The sequence below is a fragment of the Polyodon spathula genome, chromosome 31, assembly GCF_017654505.1.
Source record: "Polyodon spathula isolate WHYD16114869_AA chromosome 31, ASM1765450v1, whole genome shotgun sequence".
NCBI classification, from domain to species: domain Eukaryota; kingdom Metazoa; phylum Chordata; class Actinopteri; order Acipenseriformes; family Polyodontidae; genus Polyodon; species Polyodon spathula.
In genome coordinates, this window is record NC_054564.1 from 3,195,010 (window position 1) to 3,220,874 (window position 25,865).

General features: G+C 40.9%; 2 protein-coding genes across 6 annotated transcripts in view; one reads left to right on the forward strand and one right to left on the reverse strand.

Annotated features, from left to right (window-relative positions):
• The window catches only part of rnf122 (ring finger protein 122), a 241,334-nt gene that overhangs the window by 161,858 nt on the left and 53,611 nt on the right, over positions 1-25,865 (reverse strand). The window lies entirely within an intron of this gene.
• The window catches only part of LOC121303071 (inactive carboxypeptidase-like protein X2), a 79,417-nt gene that overhangs the window by 46,432 nt on the left and 7,120 nt on the right, over positions 1-25,865 (forward strand). For 4 of the 5 annotated variants that reach the window (XM_041233485.1, XM_041233484.1, XM_041233488.1 and 1 more), the window contains 14 exons: positions 816-896; positions 3,746-3,814; positions 4,213-4,263; positions 6,729-6,800; positions 10,370-10,479; positions 11,236-11,387; positions 16,124-16,208; positions 17,219-17,363; positions 17,953-18,041; positions 19,099-19,222; positions 20,057-20,253; positions 20,970-21,149; positions 22,164-22,527; positions 24,136-24,275. In XM_041233485.1, coding sequence (XP_041089419.1) covers positions 816-896; positions 3,746-3,814; positions 4,213-4,263; positions 6,729-6,800; positions 10,370-10,479; positions 11,236-11,387; positions 16,124-16,208; positions 17,219-17,363; positions 17,953-18,041; positions 19,099-19,222; positions 20,057-20,253; positions 20,970-21,149; positions 22,164-22,527; positions 24,136-24,275 — 1,859 coding nt within the window. The remainder of the gene's footprint in view (positions 1-815; positions 897-3,745; positions 3,815-4,212; positions 4,264-6,728; positions 6,801-10,369; positions 10,480-11,235; positions 11,388-16,123; positions 16,209-17,218; positions 17,364-17,952; positions 18,042-19,098; positions 19,223-20,056; positions 20,254-20,969; positions 21,150-22,163; positions 22,528-24,135; positions 24,276-25,865) is intronic. The other variant, XM_041233486.1, reaches the window with a different exon arrangement.

The following is a 25,865-nucleotide window of genomic DNA, read 5'->3' on the forward strand; positions in this document are numbered from 1 at the left end:
ATGTTACTACATCTGGGTTGTTTTATTCTGCTTAGGTTCCCTTTAGTGCTTTAAAACCTGTGATGCTGATTTATGAACGATGCTGCCGGCGTATTGTAGACTATTTGCTTGTCCTCCACTTTCTTGCAGCTGTACTGCTCCTTCCCAATAAAATACCCTATGCTGCTCTGACTAACGCTGTCCCTCCATTCACACGCACTCACTGTAATGCTGGCTTTGGCTAGGACTTACATTCCTAAACTGTTACAAACACTCTGGAGTGAGTCCTTATAAAGGGAAATCTATTTTCAAGAAAACAATTCTATCACTCTGTGAACAGATAAGCTGCAGATAACAAAGTATAATGTATCTTTTGAGACAGTAAGTGATTGATCCACACAGAAGCAATGCTATTTGACTTGCTGCTTGCTCAGGCTGAAACTGGCGATTTTCGTTTTGCAAACTGTTCGCATTACCCCTGTGAAACGTCACCAAATTCTTTAATTTATGAAATCAAAACACTCTCCTCCTGTCATTGTCAACTCTCATGTGTTGATCCCAAAATGCATTGCTGAAGTTAAATAACCTGGGAAGTGCAAGTGTATCAGACTGTCTGAAAGTATAACAGGTGCTTCTTTCAAAACTATAAGGAAATTTATTTATAAATCATTGCTTAGTTTTGTTAACCAGTTGGGTGCTATTACCTAAAGCAGTAATTGTGTGCTCCAATTCATTTCAAACTATTGCTGGTCAGCAGGACACCATGAGCGGCTGGGTATTTTTCGCAGGGATGCCATGCTTTTGTCAATGTGCGGTGTGTGATTTTGTCCTGACAGATGAGCTTCCAGAGCCCCCTACTGACGGAAAGATGGACTTCAGTGAGCCCTACACTGAGGACTGGAGACTCTACCCAACAGGTACACAGCAGCTGTGCCAGCCACACAAGGGCCTGTAGAACTGATGAAGGGGGCTAGACATTAGAGCCGAGACACTGGAAGCAGAGGGGGGAACGTAGAGTTGATAGACTATGAAAATGTGTGGTCCAGTAAGAAGCAGGATGGTCTAGTAGTTGGATCCGAGGGACTAGGGAGCAGTGTGGCTTTGTGGTTAGAAATGTGGGGATCTGAAGCAGGGTTGTCTGATGGTTAGAGCTGTGGGACAAGGCGGCAAGCAGTGTGGCATAGTGGTTAGAGCTGATGGACTGGGAGGGAGGGAGGGTTAAGAACATAAGAACATAAGAAAGTTTACAAACGAGAGGAGGCCATTCGGCCCATCTTGCTCGTTTGGTTGTTAGTAGCTTATTGATCCCAAAATCTCATCAAGCAGCTTCTTGAAGGATCCCAGGGTGTCAGCTTCAACAACATTACTGGGGAGTTGATTCCAGACCCTCACAATTCTCTGTGTAAAAAAGTGTCTCCTATTTTCTGTTCTGAATGCCCCTTTTTCTAAACTCCATTTGTGACCCCTGGTCCTTGTTTCTTTTTTCAGGCTGAAAAAGTCCCTTGCGTCGACACTGTCAATACCTTTTAGAATTTTGAATGCTTGAATTAGGTCGCCACGTAGTCTTCTTTGTTCAAGACTGAACAGATTCAATTCTTTTAGCCTGTCTGCATATGACATGCCTTTTAAGCCCGGAATAATTCTGGTCGCTCTTCTTTGCACTCTTTCTAGAGCAGCAATATCTTTTTTATAGCGAGGTGACCAGAACTGCACACAATATTCAAGATGAGGTCTTACAAGTGCATTGTACAGTTTTAACATTACTTCCCTTGATTTAAATTCAACACTTTTCACAATGTATCCGAGTATCTTGTTAGCCTTTTTTATAGCTTCCCCACATTGCCTAGATGAAGACATTTCTGAGTCAACAAAAACTCCTAGGTCTTTTTCATAGATTCCTTCTCCAATTTCAATATCTCCCATATGATATTTATAATGTACATTTTTATTTCCTGCGTGCAGTACCTTACACTTTTCTCTATTAAATGTCATTTGCCATGTGTCTGCCCAGTTCTGAATCTTGTCTAGATCATTTTGAATGACCTTTGCTGCTGCAACAGTGTTTGCCACTCCTCCTACTTTTGTGTCGTCTGCAAATTTAACAAGTTTGCTTACTATACCAGAATCTAAATCATTAATGTAGATTAGGAATAGCAGAGGACCTAATACTGATCCCTGTGGTACACCGCTGGTTACCACACTCCATTCTGAGGTTTTTCCTCTAATCAGTACTTTCTGTTTTCTACATGTTAACCACTCCCTAATCCATGTACATATGTTTCCTTGAATCCCAACTGCGTTCAGTTTGAGAATTAATCTTTTGTGCGGGACTTTGTCAAAAGCTTTCTGGAATTAAATAAACCATATGCTCGATGTTGCATCCTCAAAAAAATCAAGCAAGTTAGTTAGGCACGATCTCCCTTTCCTAAAACCATGTTGACTGTCTCCCAGTACCCTGTTACCATATAGGTAATTTTCCATTTTGGATCTTATTATAGTTTCCATAAGTTTGCATATAATAGAAGTCAGGCTTACTGGTCTGTAGTTACCTGGTTCAGTTTTGTTTCCCTTTTTGTGGATCGGTATTACGTTTGCAATTTTCCAGTCTGTCGGTACCACCCCTGTGTCAAGAGACTGCTGCATGATCTTGGTTAGCGGTTTGTAAATTACTTCTTTCATTTCTTTGAGTACTACTGGGAGGATCTCATCCGGCCCAGGGGATTTGTTTATTTTAAGAGCTCCTAGTCCCTTTAACACTTCTGCCTCAGTTATGCTAAAGTTATTTAAAACTGGATAGGAACTGGATGACATGTGGGGCATGTTGTCAGTATCTTCCTTTGTAAAAACTTGTGAAAAGTAATCATTTAACATATTTGCTATTTTTTTTTCTTCCTCTACGATTTTGCCATTTGTATCTCTTAAACATTTAATCTCCTCTTTGAATGTTCTCTTGCTGTTGTAATATTGGAAAAACATTTTGGAATTGGTTTTAGCTCCCTTAGCAATGTTCATTTCTATTTCTCTCTTGGCCTTTCTAACTTCCTTTTTGACTTGCATTTGCAGATCTGTGTACTCTTTCTGTGTACTTTCTTTTTGGTCCTTTTTTAATGCTCTGTAAAGTGCCTTTTTTCGCTGAATATTTTTTTTAATTGATCTATTAAACCATTTTGGCAATTTAGTTTTACATTTAGATTTGTCTACTTTAGGGATATAATTGTTTTGCGCCTCTAGTACTATGTTTTTGAAGAACAACCATCCTTCTTCTGTGGGTGTTTTCTCTATTTTACTCCAATCTACTTCTGTTAGTCTCTGTTTCATGCCTTCATAGTTTGCTTTTCTAAAATTGTAAACCTTAGCTTTAGTCTTTACTTTTGAGGATTTAAAAAACACTTCAAATGAGACCATGTTGTGGTCTGAGTTTGCCAGTGGTTCTCTGACCTCTGTTTTAGTTATTCTATCTTCGTTATTTGAAAAGACTAAATCAAGGCATGCCTCCCCTCTAGTGGGTGCCTACTTTTACTATGCTTTGTGAAACTCTGTTGTGCTTTTATTATAGTAAGCTGTTATAATGGTAGTAGATCTGAGGATCATGGAAGGCCCAGTGTGCCCTACTGATTGGAGCAGTGGTACTAGGAGACACTTTGGCCTTGAGATGAAGGCTGGGATGCAGTGTCTTAGCAGTCAGAGCGGAGGGACGGAGGTAATATGGCAAAGTGTTCAGGGACTGGGAGGTAGTTTTCAGCATTTTGTTTTCCGTTCTCCGCAGTGGAACGTGAGGAACCCACCCCTCCTCCAGAGGAAGGCACATGGTTGGATGAGTATGACTATGGAGACAGTACGTACCTCACAGAATTTAAAAACTTGTGTTCCATGATAGCTTGCAATAAAAAAAACACTGAGGGTGAAGAAAACATAGCGTAATTGGATCCATTACTTTATTAAAACCACAAAGATTTTGAAAACTCTAGCAGTGCATATTGTTTTAGTGTATTCAGCCTGTAAAAAAACACCAGAATTGTATTTGAATAATCTACAGTAAATGATATCAGTTCTGTATTTAGATAGACTGATGTGAGTTGTGCTGACTGTTCTTACTGCACTTTCATTGAGTAAGGAATGCAAACATTTAGTCAAGTACATTTTGGACGTCTACCTTCCAAACTGTAAAAGTGAGGATGAGAGAACAACACATCTGCGATCTATAACAAAGCTCTGTTTCCTCCTACCCCACAGGAAAGAAGGAAGAGGAGGAAGCTGAGGGGAGAAGGAGAGAGGAGGAGAAAGGTAAAAGTAAGAAACATGATAAAAACAACAGCTGGGATCAGACGCATTTTCTGGACCATTTTTTGTTTATAGTAGTGACTACCCGAGTGCACAAACAGCAATGTGACGGACTGCCGAGAAAAGACAAATAAAGACGTCACTGCCTGAATACACAAGCAGCAACATGACTTACTGCTGAGAGAAAACAAACCAAAATGTTACTGCCCGATCTTGAATCCTCCATGACGTACAGGCAGCCATTTTCAAACAGTTATTAGCTTCCAGTACCAGCTTGGACAGATCGGAAATGCTGATCAGACTCACATATTTTTTGATCTGCCAAGCAATACCACAGTTCACAAACTGGGAGAAAAGCACAGGTGTGGGTAATGTCCCATATACATATGTTATGTTCTGATAGTTGGTAGTGTGCATAACGTTCTGACTGTTGTGTTTGCAAAGCGATCAATGCTGTTGTGGTTGCTGGGTTACATGTTGCCTGACGTAGTGACGTGTTGTGTCATGCTTGCTGTTGCCAGGTTATGTGATGCTGTAAGTGAGTGAGGTTGAGGTTGCATCTTTGTAAATGAATATTTATTTGATGTTTTATTTTTTTGTCAAATTGAGGTTGGTAAATTTGGGCTGTGTCTTAAGTTCAAGGGCGTCTTAAATTTGAAGGAATACTGTATTCTTCTCCATATGCCTGGAATATGGTATTCTACTCCGTGCTGGGGGATAGAGTGGAGGAGTAGGTACAGTCAGCACTGCTTGGAATACGGTATTCGCCTCTGTGCTGGGGGATAGAGTGGAGGAGTAGGTACATTCAGTACACTGCCTGGAATATGGTATTCTCCTCTGTGCTGGGGGATAGAGTGGAGGAGTAGGTACATTCAGCACTGCCTGGAATACGGTATTCGCCTCTGTGCTGGGGGATAGAGTGGAGGAGTAGGTACATTCAGCACTGCTTGGAATATGGTATTCGCCTCTGTGCTGAGGGATAGAGTGGAGGAGTAGGTACATTCAGTACACTGCCTGGACACTTTGTTAGGACCTGTACTTTATATCAGGTTAGGCCCATGCTACAACATGGACTTTGCAAGGTGCTAGAAGGTGTCTCGAGGCATGTTAATCAGTATAGTCATGAATATTCCAAACACTAATGTCACAATATAATACCATACAGCAATACGCTGGCCCCGATACAGTATATATCACAATACAAGTGATAGCCTACTTGTATGATGCATAATGAGATTAAATGATTATTTAATGAAGTGCTATTTTGTTAAAAGACAAAAAATAAATTAGTTGGGGAAACTATGCATTAATTCCAATTATAAAATGGGTATTTTAAATATTCTATCCTGATTGGTCAAAACAGGTCACATGGGGTATTGATATTACAGCATATCACCATGGGTCAGCACTTTTTTCAAAAACGGGCAAATCACTGGTAGATAACCATACACTAGAATTTAAAAACAAAAACGGCACACATAGGAATTTATCGCAATAAATATGACCAACGAGATTTATGTAAATGTTGAACTTTTCGGAAATCGAAGTGTACATGAGATATTAAATGAATCTGAATCAGACACCAATGGCTAATTAAAGTAGTGAAAAAAAAAAAGTAAGTATTCAAATAAATTAAAAATTCGCCATTCTGATCGCTCTGTTCCTTCTCCCTGAACTACGGTGTTTCCCTATCCCATTTTGAAAATAAAATACCTCTTAAACTTTCAGTTTTTCACAAAATATTTGGATAAATAAATACATTAATAAATAAAATGCACTCCCACCTGATACTATTGCAGGTCTTGTGAGGAAGAGTCTGCCTGATTTAAAGACAGTCTTGGGCAGTAATATTTTACTTTAAAATGTAATGAATAAACCAAGAATTACAAGAAGTGTAACAAATCCAAACTGCACTTTCAATGGCGATGTTCAATTCAACATCTGAAATTATTTTTTAATTAATGCATTTTTGGTTTTATTTTTTTATGTTTTAAGGGACTATTTTTTCTAAGTTCAGGCAGAGGTAGAAGGATATTTAATAAAAAATACTTTTTTTGTTAATTAAAACATGTTTTTACGTTTTTTTTTGGGGGGGGGGGGGTTGTAATGTTGGTTGATCCATTTTATAAGTGCAATAAGGCACTTCGGGGTGTGGGATATACTTTGATATCCTTATAACACACCCGGGGAGTGTGGATATTAGAGGATATCCCACACCCTGTCGTGCCTTATTGCTTACCTATAAAACACACTTCTTCTTTATTCAAGAACCACTTGGTGAACTACAATAAGCTCTGCTTATTGGTACAAATGGTACAAACAATACATACCTCTGTTATGAGATGGTGTATGTAAAGAACGTATTAGGATTCATCGATACACGATGCATCGTTACACCCATAGCAGGTTCCTACTCCCAAAGCAGTGCCATAGCTGACCGTACCCTTCCCTTCTTGTTGTTCAAACAGCCAAACCAAAGAAAGAGAAAAAGGAGGAGAACGAGCCAGAGCCAGTGGATCCACTCTACACTACACCACAGAGTAAGGAGCTTCACAAACCTAACTGACTTGTTGTGACGGGGTACCCCCTCCCCTGGGTGTATTTTTGGTTTATTTTTATAGTTTGGGTTATGTATCATGGGGGAGTTAATGTATATTGGTATGTGAGCACAGGGATGTGGGTTTGTGTGTGTGTGGAATACTGCTGAAAAAACGTGGGAATGTGGCTGGAGCCATGATTTGAATCAATGATTAAATAGTTAATTAAGGCTTCAGTCACAGGTATATAAATAAGGTGATCCCAGCTGAGAAAGAGGTTGGTGTGTTCAGAGGCGGAATGTGAGTCATGAGGAGGAGTAAAAGTAAAATAAACAACTGATACGATTGCTGGTTTAACCAGCACAATACTGGCTTGTTTGTTCTGTGTTCTGTTTGTTTGTTTTGTTTGTTTTCGTGCCTTTTTGTTTGTGTTTTTGTTCAACCTTTTTATTTAATAAAGAAATGAGCTTGTTTGTGTCTCGCACCACAATACTTTATGTATTTATGTAACCTGTTATGGTTTCATTTCTGGTCTGACTTCATCCACCCAAGCTATCCTACCACACTTGTGTATGGAAACCTTTCTTATCTTGCCACCCTGTACCTGGACAGAGACCTTTTTCTCAGGAACATTTGCTAGGAGAAAGATAATTTTGCTTCACAGTGTATCCAGACCATGCTCCCTCCTGCCATTTTAAGGGTATAGATGATCTGGATACACTGCAATTCTTATAACAGGAATTATCTTTCTCCTGAATAGCACTGCTGAGTACAAGTTGAGAAATATATTGCTCAGGTTATTTATGACCCATGATGTGTAATAAAAAATGTCAAAACAGTTGGCAATGTGTTTCAAAATATAGTGTTGCGATACGGGCAACACGGGACACAGCAAAGATAATGCAAAGTGTTTCTTGTAAACACTGCAGTGTTCTGTAACACTTTAACCTCAACTCACCGACGGGTCAGGGGTCAGGGATCAGACCAAGAGCCTGAATTTCATGTCATTGACGGAGGGATCAGACCAACAGCCTGAACCTCATCTCACTGACAGAGGGATCAGACCAAGAGCCCGAACCTCATCTCACTGACAGAGGGGTCAGACCAACAGCCTGAACCTCATCTCAATGACGGAGGGATCAGACCAAGAGCCCGAATCTCATCTCACTGACAGAGGGATCAGACCAACAGCCTGAATCTCATCTCACTGACAGAGAGATCAGACCAAGAGCCTGAACCTCATCTCACTGACAGAGGGATCAGACCAAGAGTCTGAACCTCATCTCACTGACAGAGGGATCAGACCAAGAGTCTGAATCTCATCTCACTGACAGAGGGATCAGACCAAGAGCCTGAATCTCATCTCACTGAGGGAGGGGTCAGACCAACAGCCTGAACCTCATCTCACTGACGGAGGGGTCAGACCAACAGCCTGAACCTCATCTCACTGACGGAGGGATCAGACCAAGAGCCCGAATCCCATCTCACTGACAGAGGGATCAGACCAACAGCCTGAATCTCATCTCACTGACAGAGGGATCAGACCAAGAGCCTGAATCTCATCTCACTGACTCAGACCAAGAGCCCGAATCTCATCTCACTGAGGGATCAGACCAAGAGCCTGAACCTCATCTCACTGACAGAGGGATCAGACCAAGAGCCTCTCATCTCACTGACAGAGGGATCAGACCAAGAGCCTGAACCTCATCTCACTGACAGGAGGGATCAGACCAAGAGCCTGAATCTCATCTCACTGACAGAGGGATCAGACCAACAGCCTGAACCTCATCTCACTGACAGAGGGATCAGACCAAGAGCCTGAATCTCATCTCACTGACGGAGGGATCAGACCAAGAGCCTGAATCTCATCTCACTGACAGAGGGATCAGACCAAGAGCCTGAATCTCATCTCACTGACGGAGGGATCAGACCAAGAGCCTGAATCTCATCTCACTGACAGAGGGATCAGACCAACAGCCTGAACCTCATCTCACTGACAGAGGGATCAGACCAACAGCCTGAACCTCATCTCACTGACAGAGGGATCAGACCAAGAGCCTGAATCTCATCTCACTGACAGAGGGATCAGACCAACAGCCTGAACCTCATCTCACTGACAGAGGGATCAGACCAAGAGCCTGAATCTCATCTCACTGACGGAGGGGTCAGACCAACAGCCTGAATCTCATCTCACCGATGGAGGTCAGGGGTCAGATAAACATGGAGGGCTGCTCTATAGGGTTGTGGATGTTTCAAAGTTATAATTATAAGGATAGTGCGGTGATAGGAAGTAGTAAACTACAGCTTTTATTCTACCGATGCATTCAACTTTCTCTGCAGCTGGTTGGTTTTGCACTTTTTTTGGATAATGACAAAGAAAACTTGTTCCCAGACAGCATGGCAGCTACAGGCAGAAAGCATGTCTTTTGTTGTTCCTAGGAAAGAGAAAGCTTGCCTAAAATGTCAAAAAGGATCCAAAGTCAATACTGCACCTAGACCCTTGGATGTGGTGTTGTTATTTCTGACGTTAGCTCTTGCCTGTTCAGCATTCCAAAACAACAAATTACAGACAGCCCTCGACCAGATCAGGCGAGGCGTGGTCAACTAAAACTTGCTGGCTCTCAGACCCCCAGTGCTTTATTATACTGACCTGGTTGCCTCACAGATTGCCTGCAAATACAGTAATGCTATATTACTGTAATGAGATGCTGGTTCATGGATTTCCTGGATTTCTGTTTTCTGGATTAGATTTCCTAGCCCTCAGATCTCCAGTTCTCTCTCTTACTATGCTGTATTCAATTTGTTGACTCAGATCTCCAGTACTGAGTTCTTAATGCTTTACAGAATGGTTTGGTTTCTAAGTGGTAAGGGTACTACTGCAAGGAATGTAGGGTGAATAATGCAACCCTAACCCTGATAGTTTCTATCCAGGTTGTGCCGAGTTGGGATCTTGGCTGGGGCCCCTTATGTTGCACCTCGTTGTCCTTTGCAATTCCAAAGGCTAGAGATGGAAAATCCCCTGGGGTTGTTCACCTCATCTTGTCACAGTTATTGAATCAGGTGCCTGAGCTGAACCCCCTCCTCCAGGCCTCTGCAGCTTGGATACATTTGCTGCTTATGTTTGCTGGGTAAGAAGATGTCTAGACATTGGAGGAAGCCCGCTAATCTAAAATAATTCAGAGCTGTAGGTTGTTATTGAATAGTGCAGAGAAGATGCAGGTGACTTCTGAAAGATAGTTGTTTAGTGAAGAAGATCTGACTCCACACAGAACACACTCTGGCAGGATGTGCAGATATACGCATTGCTATGCTTTGTCTTGGTCCTCTTCTAAAGGTGTTTCCCTTAAAAGGAGCTAATGGGAAGAGATGAGGGCAGGGCAGCCTCAGACACCATTGTAAGACCAGTCTTTGCATTCCACTGGTGGTGTATTTAGTTCTACACTGAAGTGCAATGCTAAAAGAACTACAAATGAACTGTAGACAGCTAAGTGCTGGGAATCAGAGAGCCAGCATATTCAATAGTGTTCAGTAAAGAAAGGATTATGATTCTGACTGATACCTGTTTGCCCCAGAATGCCCGCCCCTTGGCTTGGAGTCCCATCGTGTGGAAGATGACCAGCTGCTGGCCTCCTCGATGTTACGGCACGGCCTGGGTCCACAGCGTGGCAGGCTAAATATGCAGGTATGGCACAGGTTGGATTGAGTGAGTTTTAAATCCAACATCCCTAGGTCTGGCTGCTGGAGATACTACCATACGGTACATACTCCATACCACTCACTGCACAAAGCTCAGGACTAGTTCACCATCTTAACCCTTAGTGGTCAATTAATTTGGCGCTTGTCAGGCACGTCAGGTCCAATTTATTTTCACACACACTGTTTATTTTACACACTCTGTTTAAAATATATATTTTTCCAGAGTAAAACAGGTTTAAAAGGCACTGCATAGCTAAAAGACACTCAGTACTGCATCTCCAATTAAGCCCCACCCCTTGTTCGCTGTATTTTTCACACACCTCTTCATAGTCATGCATACTGATAAATCCTCTCCTGATCACTCATTTTATCACCGAATTCCTCAATAATGCGATCCAAGTCATTATTTTATTACTATAACATCTCAAAAAGCTCTGCAAATGTCTGAGATTTTTTGGGCACTGGTTGCAGAAGCAGCTATCTTCTGTTTGTGTCTGTGTTGTCTCTGTGGTGCAGGGGCTATGTGTATTGCTCAGATACTCAACCCTTGTTTTCATTTTATCTCGGTTCCTATCGGTCTCACTCAGCTATTGAAAGAACAACTAGAGACCTGTGCTTGACGTCTTTTTGATGATGTTCGACATCGGACTGGAAAGGGAAAATTGTAGTGTTGGACCTGGTCCGACATAGGACCACAAAGGGTTAATCTCTCATTTGCTTAATGATTTCATGGTAAATGAAGTCAACTTTTCAGGCTGGCAAAGAGGAAGAAGACTACAATGATGGGGCCTGGTGTGCTGACAGCGAGGAAACACAGCACTGGTTTGAGGTAGACACCAGGAGGAACACCAAATTCACTGGAGTGATCACCCAGGGCAAAGACTCTCAGACACAGTAAGTACTGTCTTTCTGGTGTTTAGGCTGGATAAATTATGTTTAGGCTGTTTTGAGCTGCTCTGCCCCTTGGTGTTAATTATTATAAATGAGTCCCTGAGTTCTGGTTTGGTTCCGGTTGCTTTTAAAACTGCTGCAGTAATGTCTGTGCCTAAAAAAACCTCATACGGCTTTGGATAATCTTAATAATTTTCGCCCCATCTCAAATTTGCCCTTTCTAGCTAAGCTTCTAGAACGAGCTGTCACTAGGCAATTAAACTTGCTCTCATTGCTAACAATCTTTTTGAACCCTTTCAATCTGGCTTCCGGCATCTTCGTAGCACTGAGACTGCCCTGGTCAAAGTCACTAATGATCTGTTAATGGCTGCTGACTCAGGTGCTTTATCAATTGTAATCCTCTTGGATCTTAGTGCGGCATTTGACACTGTAAATCACGAGATTCTGCTTGATAGACTAGAGTATTTACTTGGAATCTCTGGCACTGCCCGTAACTGGTTTAGATCATACCTATCAGGACTTCAGCAATTTATCTCCCTGGGTGAGTTTAGTTCTGAGGTTGGGCCAGTAATTTCTGATGTCCTGCAAGGCTCTATCCTCGGACCCCTGTTATTTAGTATTTATGTGTTTCCCCTCGGTCACATTTTAAGGTCTCATGGCATACACTATCATTTTTACGCCGATGATACTCAAATCTATGTTAATTCTAAATCTGATTTCAATGTTGCTGCTTCTGCTCTAACTGCCTGTATCTCTGATATAAAAAATTGGATGTTGCAAATTATTTGACACCTTAATTGTGACAAGACCGAGATAATGCTGTTAGGTACTCCCCGCCAGCTAGGTAAAAACAATGCTTTAAATTTAAGTCTGTTGCTGAAAAATTTGGGTGTGATTTTCGATCCTGGGTAAGCTTTTTAATCGCATGTGCTGAATACTGTCAAGGTTTCATTTTTTCATCTTAGAGATATTGCCAGACTGCGTCCCATGCTTTCTCTACCTGCACCTGAAAAACTGGTTCATGCTTTTGTTTTCTCCAGGATCGATTACTCTAACGCCCTGCTCACTGGAGTGTCTAATACCATCTTCACTAAAATTTAATTTGTTCAAAATTCTGCAGCCAGAATTTTGTCTCGGTCCCGCTCAAGAGATCACATCACTCCTGTCTTGGAGGCCTTGCACTGGCTTCCTATCAGTTTTAGAATTTTAATGCTGACATATAAGGTTCTTCATGAGCTAGCTGTGACTTATCTGTCAAATCTTTTATCTTTTTACACTCCCACTCACAACCTCCACTCTGCCGATCTCAGACTGCTGTGTGTCCCGCCTGCTCGCCTGCGCTCTATGGGCAACAGGGCCTTCTGTTGCTATGCCCCCAAATTATGGAACTCTATTCCACTAGAGATCAGGGACTCGGCTTCTTTGAGTGTTTTAAAAGTTAATTTAAAGACTTACTTTTTTAGAAAGGCGTTTTTATGATTTTTATGATTGTTTTATTTCCTTGTGTTTTTTAATGCATAATCTGTTTATTTATTGTAGTACTAATAATTGTGAAGCGCTCTGAGATGACAGCTTTTAAGGGCGCTATACAAAATAAAGTTTATTATTATTATTATTATTTATTATTATTATTATTATTATTATTATTTATTATTATTATTATTATTATTAATAACTGGACTACCCAGTAAATTGGTCTACTGACCTTATTAGAATGGAGAAACAAATATCAGGATGTGGCAAAGTGGTGGAGTGATGCGATGCGTCATTAACAGACAGAGAGTTGTAATCCAGTTGGAAAGGGTTTTTTTTAAATTATAATCCTGGTCTGGTGAATAAACAATAACTCCAGTCAATAAACAATAATGTGTAATGAACTGGAATAAATAAACGGGTTGCAATCCCAAATAATAACACATGTATCTTTCCCACAATGTACAAACACGATCACCAGTCCTGGGTGCGTGCTGTAGTGCTCGTGGTGGGTGATACAAGTTTATGTGTGACACAAGTGAAGTGCTGTTCCGGGCTTAGTGCTGGCCCTTGGTGACAGCTCCAGAACAAACAAGATCATTATAGACAAACAAACAAAACACTCACAATTAGTTTTATCACTGGGTCTCTCATGGGTCCTTTCAAGTTCAAATCACAAACCAAAGGGAAGGAACAGATTGTGTCTCTCTGTCCCCTTTCATGCCGTCACACATGACAGCTTAGTAAACGAGTATAGCCACCCCTCCAATCTGCGACTGCCACTTCGTTTCCCTTCCAGAACGATGCGTTAATGCACCGGAGTTCCGCCCCCTTTCTAGCTAGTTTCTAGTTCTAGTCCAAGGAACTCTGTTTTCGCTGCTTAGCACCCTCATAAGAACATAAGAACATAAGAAAGTTTACAAACGAGAGGAGGCCATTCGGCCCATCTTGCTCGTTTGGTTGTTAGTAGCTTATTGATCCCAAAATCTCATCAAGCAGCTTCTTGAAGGACCCCAGGGTGTCAGCTTCAACAACATTACTGGGGAGTTGATTCCAGACCCTCACAATTCTCTGTGTAAAAAAGTGTCTCCTATTTTCTGTTCTGAATGCCCCTTTTTCTAAACTCCATTTGTGACCCCTGGTCCTTGTTTCTTTTTTCAGGCTGAAAAAGTCCCTTGGGTCGACACTGTCAATACCTTTTAGAATTTTGAATGCTTGAATTAGGTCGCCACGTAGTCTTCTTTGTTCAAGACTGAACAGATTCAATTCTTTTAGCCTGTCTGCATATGACATGCCTTTTAAGCCCGGAATAATTCTGGTCGCTCTTCTTTGCACTCTTTCTAGAGCAGCAATATCTTTTTTATAGCGAGGTGACCAGAACTGAACACAATATTCAAGATGAGGTCTTACTAGTGCATTGTACAGTTTTAACATTACTTCCCTTGATTTAATTCAACACTTTTCACAATGTATCCGAGCATCTTGTTAGCCTTTTTTATAGCTTCCCCACATTGTCTAGATGAAGACATTTCTGAGCCAACAAAAACTCCTAGGTCTTTTTCATAGATTCCTTCTCCAATTTCAATATCTCCCATATGATATTTATAATGTACATTTTTATTTCCTGCGTGCAGTACCTTACACTTTTCTCTATTAAATGTCATTTGCCATGTGTCTGCCCAGTTCTGAATCTCACAGGTCGGGAGGGAGATTTGCTACACGGGACTATTAGCAAACCAGTATTACCAGCAAAAGCAACACAATGATATAACTTTTTATTATTCTATTAATAATGGTTGCTCAGTGATCTGTCATGATATAGTATGTCGCTATATAATATAGTGGGGGTGACAATACTTATATCAGCAAATATCTAGAACTGCTTATCCAATTGTAATGAAACTTGCTAAGGTCTTATGATAAGATTTATCATAATTTATGAGTATATGCTGGCATGTGTCTGTGTCCCTGTGGTGCATATACAAAATACACAAAGTCACTGTATTTGGTGCAACAAAGTTTTACTTGGTATCCATGATAACATAACACAAGGTACCCCACAGTCCCGTTCAAACACAAAAATGTTCGCTCTTGGCAGGAAAGAAACGTCTGCCTCCTGCTGCTGTCTCACTCAAGTGCTAGTGCCCCGTTCCTTGGCAGGCTCACTGTGGCACTGCTTTCTAATCCATCCAGAAGAGCTCCACTCCCAGCATCCATGCTTTCCTACTTCCTGGAATCCTGGGTTAAAACACAAGTCTAGTGTAAACAGCACAGTACAGAACAGCACAACACAGCACAACACAGCACAGCACAGCACAGCACAGCAGGTCCTTCCAGGCAGTGTTTCCCCAAACACAACTCCACCACTGATCAACACAGTTCCCTTTTATGGTCCAAGCCACACCCCCGGCAATCATCCATGACCAATCACTAGTCGATTGTGTCCATGGATAAACACTGGCTTTGTCGAATATGCAACTTGGAACACCTGAGTGATTGCCTTTCCCAAGATGGCCACCGCAAGCCGACTTTATACTTAAGGTATGTCCCATCTTGATGAGGACCCATGGGTCGGTTGCTCTAGTTCAGTGGTTCCCAACTTTTTTCAATGTAGGGACCACCTTGGTGTTTGGATTTTTCCCATGGACCACTTGCCACGCATTTTTTTAACAACAGCATTTTTAAAATACTTTGTATGTGTATATGTATAAATACATGTAGAAAGTAAACCAGTTATATAATTGTACCTAACAATGAGATTCCTGGGCTTCAATCTTCACTACTAGGTTAGCAAGGAATGTTGTCATTCTTCGCTGATGACAGAGTTCACATTCTGAATGCTTTGTAGGTAAATGGCACCTCAATACAGCCTCTCTGTTTCACATTAACTTCTGTTACTATGCAGCTAACATATGGAAATAATAGGAATATTCATATATCCCAGGCAACTGGAGCACATATTTTATATTGTTGAAAATGAAAAGTACTAAAATGACAGTTCATTTTGTTTTCCCTGAACAGTGAAGACTGAGCACAGATTAAAGAACCATTTCTTTAGCATCACCACCTTCTTACCCAAATTTACAGTATATATGTGCATACATTGTATGTACTGTAGGCCCTGGTGATTATGTTACCAATAGCTCTGTATTCACAAATAGAGAGTGGTGACATATTTATAACAAATACTGTTTAAAATGAGAATTGCTATGCTGTCTTGGATGATAGTTGACAATGTACACACATTTTTTATTTTATTCTTCCAGCAACGATTTTGTCACCTCGTACTTTGTGGCCTTCAGCAATGACAGCACCACATGGAATGTGATCCATGACGGCTATGTAGAGTGGGTAAGTGGAGTGTACAGGCCAGATTAAATTTCTCAGGGGTCCCTGAATGACTCACCTGGCTCAGGCATGACCTAGGGATTCCACAGGGAGAGTAGCAGGGGCTCAGCAGGTTAGAGAGACTAAAAGGGTCTTCAGCATGCTATAGCTGACCCTACTAGTCAGGCACCTGGCCGGAGCATTTGCACGGATTTACCGCAGTGGGGAAGCATGACTGGATGGTCTAAACAGGGAAAATCTAGGGCAACATAATAAGATAAAATGACATTCATAATTTTTTTTTTAAGTTTGTGGGTATTCACTGGGCAAGGACACAGAGACAATAAATTGGCATTGCCATGCCACACCGGTGCGCAAATTTATTCACATCTACACAATTTAAATTTCAGTGCAGTGGTAGGTGGCAGCCACTAGGGTACCACACAGTGAAAATAATGTCCTAAAACAAAATCCATTGAGAAACACAGCTAAAGAAAATAAAAGGTGGCCAAACTCGGGCTGTGCGCTATCTAATTGGGGATCAGTATCTGGATCCCATAAACTCATCCTAATCCACAAAAACACACGTCCTGGTTCACAGCCTGCCGATCTCGGCTTTGGTGATCCTGGATATACACACGGCCATCCCAGTTCTGATGATCCCGATCCACAGTGACAATCTTAAGGTTCAGGCTGGACGACACCGTCACTGATCCCTCTCTTCAGCCGAATGCTGATCCTTCAGCCAGACCTGGATGCACACAGCAGACATGTGGAGGTGTTTGGAGGAGAGCGAGTGTTCAGCGTAGCCCCTCCCTTTATGGTTGGGTGCGCCTCAAGAAATGCCCCTCCAGCCCATCAGGGACTCCCAGTCAACCAAACCTTGACTGAGCCCCATGTCAATCAATTGGCTGTTAGTGCGTCTCCAATGAGCACCCGAGCACCAGTCCTTAAGGGATTACTAGAGACTTAATGACAGAAAGGCAAGTCCAGGTTTGTTTATAGATGTCTCTTTCTCTCTTGCCCCTGGGAAGTTGTTTCTCGGGAATGTGGATAAGGACACGCCTGTGATCTCAGAGTTCGTTGAGCCAGTGGTGGCTCGGTACATCCGAATTCTTCCTCAGAGCTGGAACGGGAGCCTGTGCATGCGCCTGGAGGTCTTGGGCTGCCCTGTTTACTGTAAGTGCCTCTATACCCAGGGAGAGGAAGAAGGGGCAATAGACTGGTACAGCAAAGTGTAATACAGAATAGGGCAAGGATGGTAAGCTTAAATAAGCGATGATGAAGTGTACTGAAAAATATGGCAAATCAGAGTATAACCATGGGAAAAAAATACCAATTACTGTGGTAAACTTTTATAAGGGTGTTCAATAGGCTACCAGGCAAGTTTTTTTGCTATTATATCTTCTGTTATATCTGTTCTATTATACATGTCTTCTCTTGTCGTTTGAGTGAGAGTATTGTGTGGAACTCTTGTACAACAATATATTATATTTTAAATCACAAAAGCTTATTATGAATCACAAACATTTTTACCTTTGAAATTGTGCTTTCAGGAGGACACCTTTACACTGGTTACGGAATTTTGTAGAAATTATATAAAAAAGCAATGACTGTGAAGCTGATAGTCAAGATAATATGCTGCTCATATAATATATGTTTGCAAGGGTTTTCCTGTCAGTGAAATGATAATATTTTCAGGTGTATTTCAAGTTTTCTGCCTGAAACTTTGCATTGCATTACATTAAAATTTGTTTTATTATTTCAGCCCCAAACAGCTACCAGTACAGACAGAATGAAGTGACTTCACTGGATGACCTGGACTTCCGGCATCACAACTATAAAGAGATGAGACAGGTAGATGAGAAACAAACTGTTTACCAACTTAGACACACTTTCAAGTTCTTAAGTTAACAATCCGAGTTGCTTGTTACTAATTTAGTATATTCTCAATGTAAATAAATCATGAATAGATGTGAAATATGTTCTATGGTCTGATGAGACCAAAATAGAGCTTTTTGGCCTCAACGCTAAGCGATATGTTTGGCGCAAGCCTAACACCGCACATCATCCTGAGAACACCATCCCTACCCTGAAGCATGGTGGTGGCAGCATCAAGCTATGGGGATGCTTCCCTGCGTCAGGGCCTGGAAAGCTTGTGAAGAGAGAGGGCAAAATGGATGCAGCAAAGTACAGAGAAATCCTAAAGTCTGCAAGAGACCTGGGACTTAGAAGAAGATTAATCTTCCAGCAGGACAATGACCCCAAACATACAGCCATAGCAACACTGGAGTGGCTTGAAACAAAAAGGTCAATGTCCTGGAGTGACCCAGTCAAAGCCCGGACCTCAATCCAATTGAGAATATGTGGAAAGAGTTGAAAATTGCTGTTCACCAAAGGTCCCCATCCAACTTGATATAGCTTGAGCAATTTTGCAAAGAAGAATGGGCAAATTTTTTTAAATTGCAGTGTCCAGATGTGCAAAGCTGGTAGAGACTTATCCAAATAGACTCATGACTATAATTGCTGCCAAATGTGCCTCTACCAAATATTGACTCAAAGGGGGTGAATACTTATGCAATAAATTATTTTCTGTTTTGTAGTTGTAATTAATTTAGAATAATTTGTAGATTTTATTTTTCACTTTGACATTATGGACTTTTTTGTGTTGATCAGTGGCAAAAACTCCTAGTTAAATCCATTTTGATTCCATGTTGGAACACAATAAAATGTGGAAAAGTCCAAGGGGGGGTAAATACTTTTGAGAGCCACTGTACATGTTAGATTTACTGGGATTGTTTGGTTAGCTCCTTGTACTTTACATGTGTTGCTGCAGTGGGTTGATGTTCAAATCTGGCATTTCAGTGGTGGGTAAAATAAATGTTCCACCCGTCTCTTTGAATTTGTCCTCAAGATGATGAAGGTGATCAATGAGGATTGTCCCTCCATCACACGCATCTACAACATCGGCAAGAGCTCCCAGGGGCTGAAGCTGTACGCCATGGAGATCTCGGACAACCCTGGAGAGCACGAGACAGGTACTGACAGGACCACAGACTGAGCCCTGTCCCAGCTCAGACATCATTACTCATTTGTTCAGTGTGTGTACTTGGATGTTCCTAGCTTGTTTTAAGTTTATAATTGTTGAATTACAACACATTTGTTAATTACAGTTACTTTGTAATCAGATTACTTTTTGAGTATTGTAATGTGTTGCAGTAAGTTATTACTTTTAAATGTTTTAGTATTGACAAGTAATCATATTACTTGTAACAGTGATTACTTCTCTTTATACTTCATGTTGGTAATTGTGAAGCAACTGCAGCTGGCATAAAAGCCTTTTTGCAGAGCTTCTCAAATTCGGTCCTGGATCCCGCTGTGGCTGCTGGCTTTCATTCCAACCGAGCTCTCAATTACTTAACTAGACCCTTATTTGAACTAATAATTTGCTTAGTTAGACCTTTTTACTTGTCAAGTTACTTATAAAATGTTATAGCTAACTTGAAATATGCAACTGTATCCATAACTATCTTTGGGGCCACAGAGCAGTACTATAATTCCTACAAAGCCCATTGCCTCAATATAAATATTGCTTACCATATTGACAGTCCAGTTTCAAAAAGCCAACATTTAAATATACTGGATATGTTTCCCAACAGGTTGTTCATTTTGCGTTTGGTTTAAGGAATATTTTAGTAGCTTTTATCTTATACAAAAATACATGGGCATTCCAATGTTAATTCCCTAAACATTTAGTTATTAAAACAAGTGTTGCGTTACCCTCACTGTCTCCTGAGTTGTGCCTATGACACATTCTCTTTCATTGCTTTGATATGTGTTTATGATTGATATATATTATTCCTCCCTAACAGGCGAGCCGGAGTTCCGGTACACAGCCGGTCTCCACGGCAACGAGGTGTTGGGGCGGGAACTGCTGCTCTTGCTAATGCAGTTCATGTGTAAGGAATACAATGATGACAACCCACGAGTGCGCCGCCTAGTGGAGGGAACGCGCATCCACTTGGTGCCCTCCTTCAACCCGGACGCCTACGAGCTTGCCTACGAGATGGTCTGTAGCCTTTCAGCTTTATCTAAGATAGTAGCTTGTAATTACTGTAGTTACACAATTTGATTACAATATACATGTGAGAATGGCAATAAGTGGTTCATAGTTGGGGTACCACAGTACTTGTGGGACAGACTGTTCATTAAAATGATTTGCATATTTTTAAAGAGACAATTTTTTATTCAGAGACAGCAAAATATTTAGTGAGCAAGTAATCTGAGTGAAGTTATCTGGTAATAAACTCCCCGGCCCCAGTTTTACAGTTTTCCAAGAAAAATGAGAACACTGGGGTCCTATTATACTTGTGACATGAATATTCTTAAGATCTTTAGAATATCTTTAAAGAGGAGATGATTGTCTATTCAGAGATACCAAGGTATAGTATTTGGTAAGTAAAGGCACTGAGTGAGGAAAATGGGCACCACTCATCTTGCTGAACATCACATTTGTGTCAGTACAGTACATTCCCAGAATCTGATGCTCAGTAACTTATGGTGCATAATGTAACTACCACGTTTCATGGCAATTGTATAAGTGGTTCTCCAGATATATGCAACATTATGTTCATGTGATCTACGTAACGACTACCTCCACAATATCCTCTTTTCAGAGAACAATTAAGGGGAGGAAAATGGATTTTGAAATCTATTAAAACACAGACTACAGAACAAATTCCCAGTGTCAGCTCCCTGGTAGTATATTCTACTTCCTGTTTTCAGGGGTCAGAGCTGGGTAACTGGGCACTGGGCCACTGGACAGAGGAAGGCTATGACATCTTTGAGAACTTCCCCGATCTCAACACCATCCTGTGGGGCGCCGAGGAAAGGGGGTGGGTTCCCCGCATTGTGCCCAATCACCACATCCCTATCCCAGACAACTTCCTATCAGAGAATGCCTCGGTGAGTCAGACTGCCAATGAGAACGGTGGGGGTCTAAAAGGAACCAACCCTTGCCTACTATTTATTATACTCTTTGACAGGTAATCCATCTTGCTTTACTTTTTTGTACTGTTTTATATACAGTATACCAGTAAATAAAATTTTTGTGGTTGGTCCGAATTAATTAGTTGTGTTCTGATTAAAACACTTGTGACCTGAGCTGGATTAGGACCAAATCCACAGAGCTGAAAGGCTAATGAAATAGCCTGCTGTGTCACCCAGCTCCCTCATGAGTTACTGTAGTGCCAAGGTAGGTAAAACAAGCAGTTCTAAGCAGTGTAATGGATGATACTGAAGAAAAAAGCATCAGCACTTCTTGAGATTCAACTGTGGTTTTTCCATACTGTCTGTAACAGAAGCAGTTTGGAACAAGTCTGTAACAGAAGCAGTTTGGAACAAGCCATGTGGTTTACTGATATGATAATTCCAGCCTTGCCTCTGGAAAAATAGGGTGATTTCTGAAGCAAGCCTGATGACGTGCAGCTGGAGCTAATAACCTGAACCGATTCACCAAGAAGAATGGCTTACTCTGATTCATGTTATAAAAATCCTCATGAACATTCGCCTATATTAAAAATCATATGTACAGAGTTTTACATCTGAATTGGTGGTACTAAATGATTAGTTATCTTCAAAACAGCAATTTTTAAAGGGTAAGTATTGGTGCTTTTTAAGACTAATTATAAAATGTATGACATATAACTTTGTAATTGAAGCGCATGCTGCCTACTGGTTCCAGCCCTCATGTTGTGACTATTGTGCTGTTGGTAGCTGGCGCCATGTGGCAAGCAGTGCTATAGAAACCTAGAAAGAACCTTATAGAAGTCAGCGGATAGATTTTTTTTACCATTGTTAGAACCTGTCTGGAAGATTGAACTATAACCAAACCAACTTCTCACGAATTCTGCTGTGACTATGGCTGTTAATAATCCCAATGTATTCTGACCATCTTGATGAGACTATGTGCCCTGGCAGGTTGCCATGGAGACGCGAGCCATCATTTCTTGGATGGAAAAGACCCCGTTCGTTCTGGGAGCAAATATCCACGGGGGAGAGCAGCTTGTGACCTACCCCTTCAACATGGTGCATCCGTCGGGGAGGTCAACAGTGTCTCGACGCGAGAGGCAGCATCATGAGGAGGAGGAGGGGGTGGGGGGGCAGTATGAGAACCTCTCGCTCCGGGAGACTCCAGACGACTCAGTATTCCGCTGGCTGGCCACCTCCTTCGCCTCCTCCCACCTAACCATGACTGAGACGTACCGGGGGGCCTGTCACACAGACGACCTCACAGGGGGGCTGGGCATCCTCAACGGGGGAGCCTGGAAACCCACCACTGGCAGTAAGTAATGGTTCAGTGGGCAAGCTAACAATAATCGATTCATCAACAACTTCTTTTTTTTTTTTTTTCAAAATCAAGAACGAACATTAAGATTTTAATAACTGAAAACACAGCTGTGCTTAATAATTAAATGGCAAGGCACAACTTACATTCAAATTAGAACACTTAGAACACAAAAATCTGAAGGATTTGAATTCAGTTAACAGCTGAAAAGAATGTGTGCATCATCATCATTATTATTATTATTATTATTATTACAAAAATCTATATTAAATTTGAAACATGCTTGTTAATTAACATTACCATTAACATTGTGTCAAAAGTATTTACCATCTCCAGAAAATCCAATAAATTGCCAATATCACTTTTCCATCCTCCTTTTCCTTTCCCTGAAAAATTACCAGTCCTGTCAGATTTTTCCATTTTACAAAATAATTGTGTAGCTTTAATTTTTAAATCAGGAAAATGTAAATAAAATATTTTTAGGGGCTCCCAAGTGGAACATCCGGTAAAGTAACTCCACCCAGAGCACAGAAATGCACCCTATAGCTTGGAGATCGGCAGTTTGAATCCAGGATAGGCCACTGCTGACCGTGGCCGGGAGTTCACAGGGGGCAGCGTACAATTGGCCAAGCATTGCTCGGGCAGGGAGGATTTAGGTCGGCTGTGGAGTCCTTGGCTCACCACGGACCAGACTGAATTTTAAAGCCATGCTATTTTTACTGTAAGACTTAATTAACAGAACATGAATTTGACCTCTTGTTCTGAGAACAGCCCCTAGGTACAGTCATGTCTTGTGCAATGCTTTAAGAGAAAAATACGCTAACCAGTCTTCTCTTTACGTTATTAAAGCAGTAATATTAAAAGAAACATTTCAAAACAGTGTCTTCAGCTTGAGAAACACTACATATTGGGCTAAATATTCTCGGTTATTAACTTCAAACCCTCGTTGTTTTTTCTCAAAAGAAAGACAATTACAGTTCCCAAATGAATAAACCACTGAAAACTGTTTACAGGTACATATATTATATGTTTCAGTACATTATATTGAGAAGTACCTTGAGCTGTATTGTAATTACAGTCTTGATGGAGGTTTCTTGACAGTTTGAAACACACTAGTTTTACAAACAGCTCTAATTATTTTGATTAATAGACTGTGGTCAATGAGAATTCCAGTGCCTTGAAGGTTATTATATGTTTAAAGCAATTTCATTTGAAGAGTTTTAAAGTGTTACTGAACAAGCTGTAGGGTTTAAAACACAACATATTGCTTTCCCTAGCTGTGCCGGTGTGAGCAAGTATGGCAGATGAACCAATGAAAATGTTGAACTTTGGGTGAGGAGGTCTGATTGAACTGCTTGGATTTTAGCAGCCAGTGTTTTAATTAAGAAGACTTTTTACGGGACGTTGTGAAATGCAAATAGCATGTAAAAACTGATTTATTACCAGCGATGTTAATAAAAATATCAAAACAATTACTATTACATTTAAAAATCATATTGTAAGAATATGTAAAACAAAGCAGAAAGCTAGAGAAAGTAATGCATTGTGTTTTAAACCCTACAGTCTGTTCAGTAACACTTCAGTCATGCTTTTCTTTGAATGTAGGTATGAACGACTTCAGCTATCTGCACACCAACTGCTTTGAGCTGTCCATCTTTGTGGGCTGCGACAAGTTCCCTCACGAGAGCGAGCTGCCTCAGGAGTGGGAGAACAACCGGGAGGCACTCCTGGTATTCATGGAGCAGGTAACCAGGCAGCGCTTCTCTGCCTCCTTTAGGGTTCCCAAACTCAACCACTTCATAACAATAGGCATCCTGACTGAGGACATACAGATGCCCTTTGGAAAAGACTGTCCTATTAAGTGTGAGTCTAGTGGGGCAACAATGCTGACATTACAGCTATGCAAGGCAGGCAACTAGACCTGGAGAGAAGTTCCTGAACTCTACAGCTGGTTTCAGATGACGATTAGCACAAATCCTGGACTATCCAATGTGCTAAACTGAGATATGTGACACCAGCTGATAAGATAAAGCACCTTAACAAAAGTACTCAAGATTCAAGAATAGTTGCAAAAGAACAACTCAATGATTATCATGAAAGGGTTATGGAACAGTAAAACATCAACAAAAAATTAGGCTATTACCATAACCCTGGTTCCCTGAAATAGAAATGTAATATGGGTATTTATCTCATAGATACCCTGTAACCTGAATAATGAAAGCTGGCAAACGAAAGTGCACAGTCGGTGCAGATCTTGATGATTGACAGTCATTTAAACGAACGAGAGCATTCTACTACTTAAGTCAATGAGATCTGTCAGAACAAGACGAAATGACGGTGACAGTGAAACTACAATACAAATGGACCATTGAGATGACTGACAGCGACCCCTAGCCATTCAGAGCAGAACGGAAACGGGACAGACAACAAGTATAAAAACTACACAAACTAGAGATGATTTCTAAGTGATTACTTTTTGGTAATAAAAAATAGCGAGTGGCTTTACCGACGTTTATCCTATATATATTAATTTTAATTTTATATATTAATTTCAGTCAAACGCATATTTTTTAGGAATTAGACGTTTAACAAGCTTTACCGATTAATATCGAAAAGTAGCAAGCCCAGTTAAGAGCAAATTCCATTAAGCAAGTACAATAAGTGGATGACAATGATTTCAATTCAGAGCAATTACAAAAAAAAAGTGAATACAGCAAGTATAATTATTGAGAGCAGTAGTAGAATACAGCAGTGTGGAGCAGTGCAAGTTCATGGTGATGCCAGTACTGATACAGGTCCAGTATAGTCAAGAATTGTGAGGTTTAAAGATGCTGTCTGAACAGGTGTGTCTTCAGGAGGCGCCAAAAGTGGTCAGGGACTGACGTATCAAGTATGAAATGTAACCATTGCCAGATGAGTAGAAATACCAAATCTGTCACAAGGCAATATTGCAGACCAAATGGAATGCCACAAGGCTAAGCCAAGGCTACCTTCCATACAGAAACCTCAGAACTAGAGGGAGAACTGATCTCTATGTTTATGCTGTAAGGTTCAACCCTGAATCCACACTTAACACTCTCTTTCCAAAGCCAGGTTTTTGAGGATCCACATAATTCAGTCGATAGAATCTTGTCTTGTAAAAGTATGGGGAGTAGTTTATGTTGAGAAATGTCTTCATCTAGACAATGTGGGGAAGCTATAAAAAAAGCCAACAAAATGCTCGGATATGTAGTGAAAAGTGTTGAATTTAAATCAAGGGAAGTAATGTTAAAACTGTAAAATGCATTAGTTTAAGACCTCATGTAGAATATTGTGTTCAGTTTTGGTCACCTCGC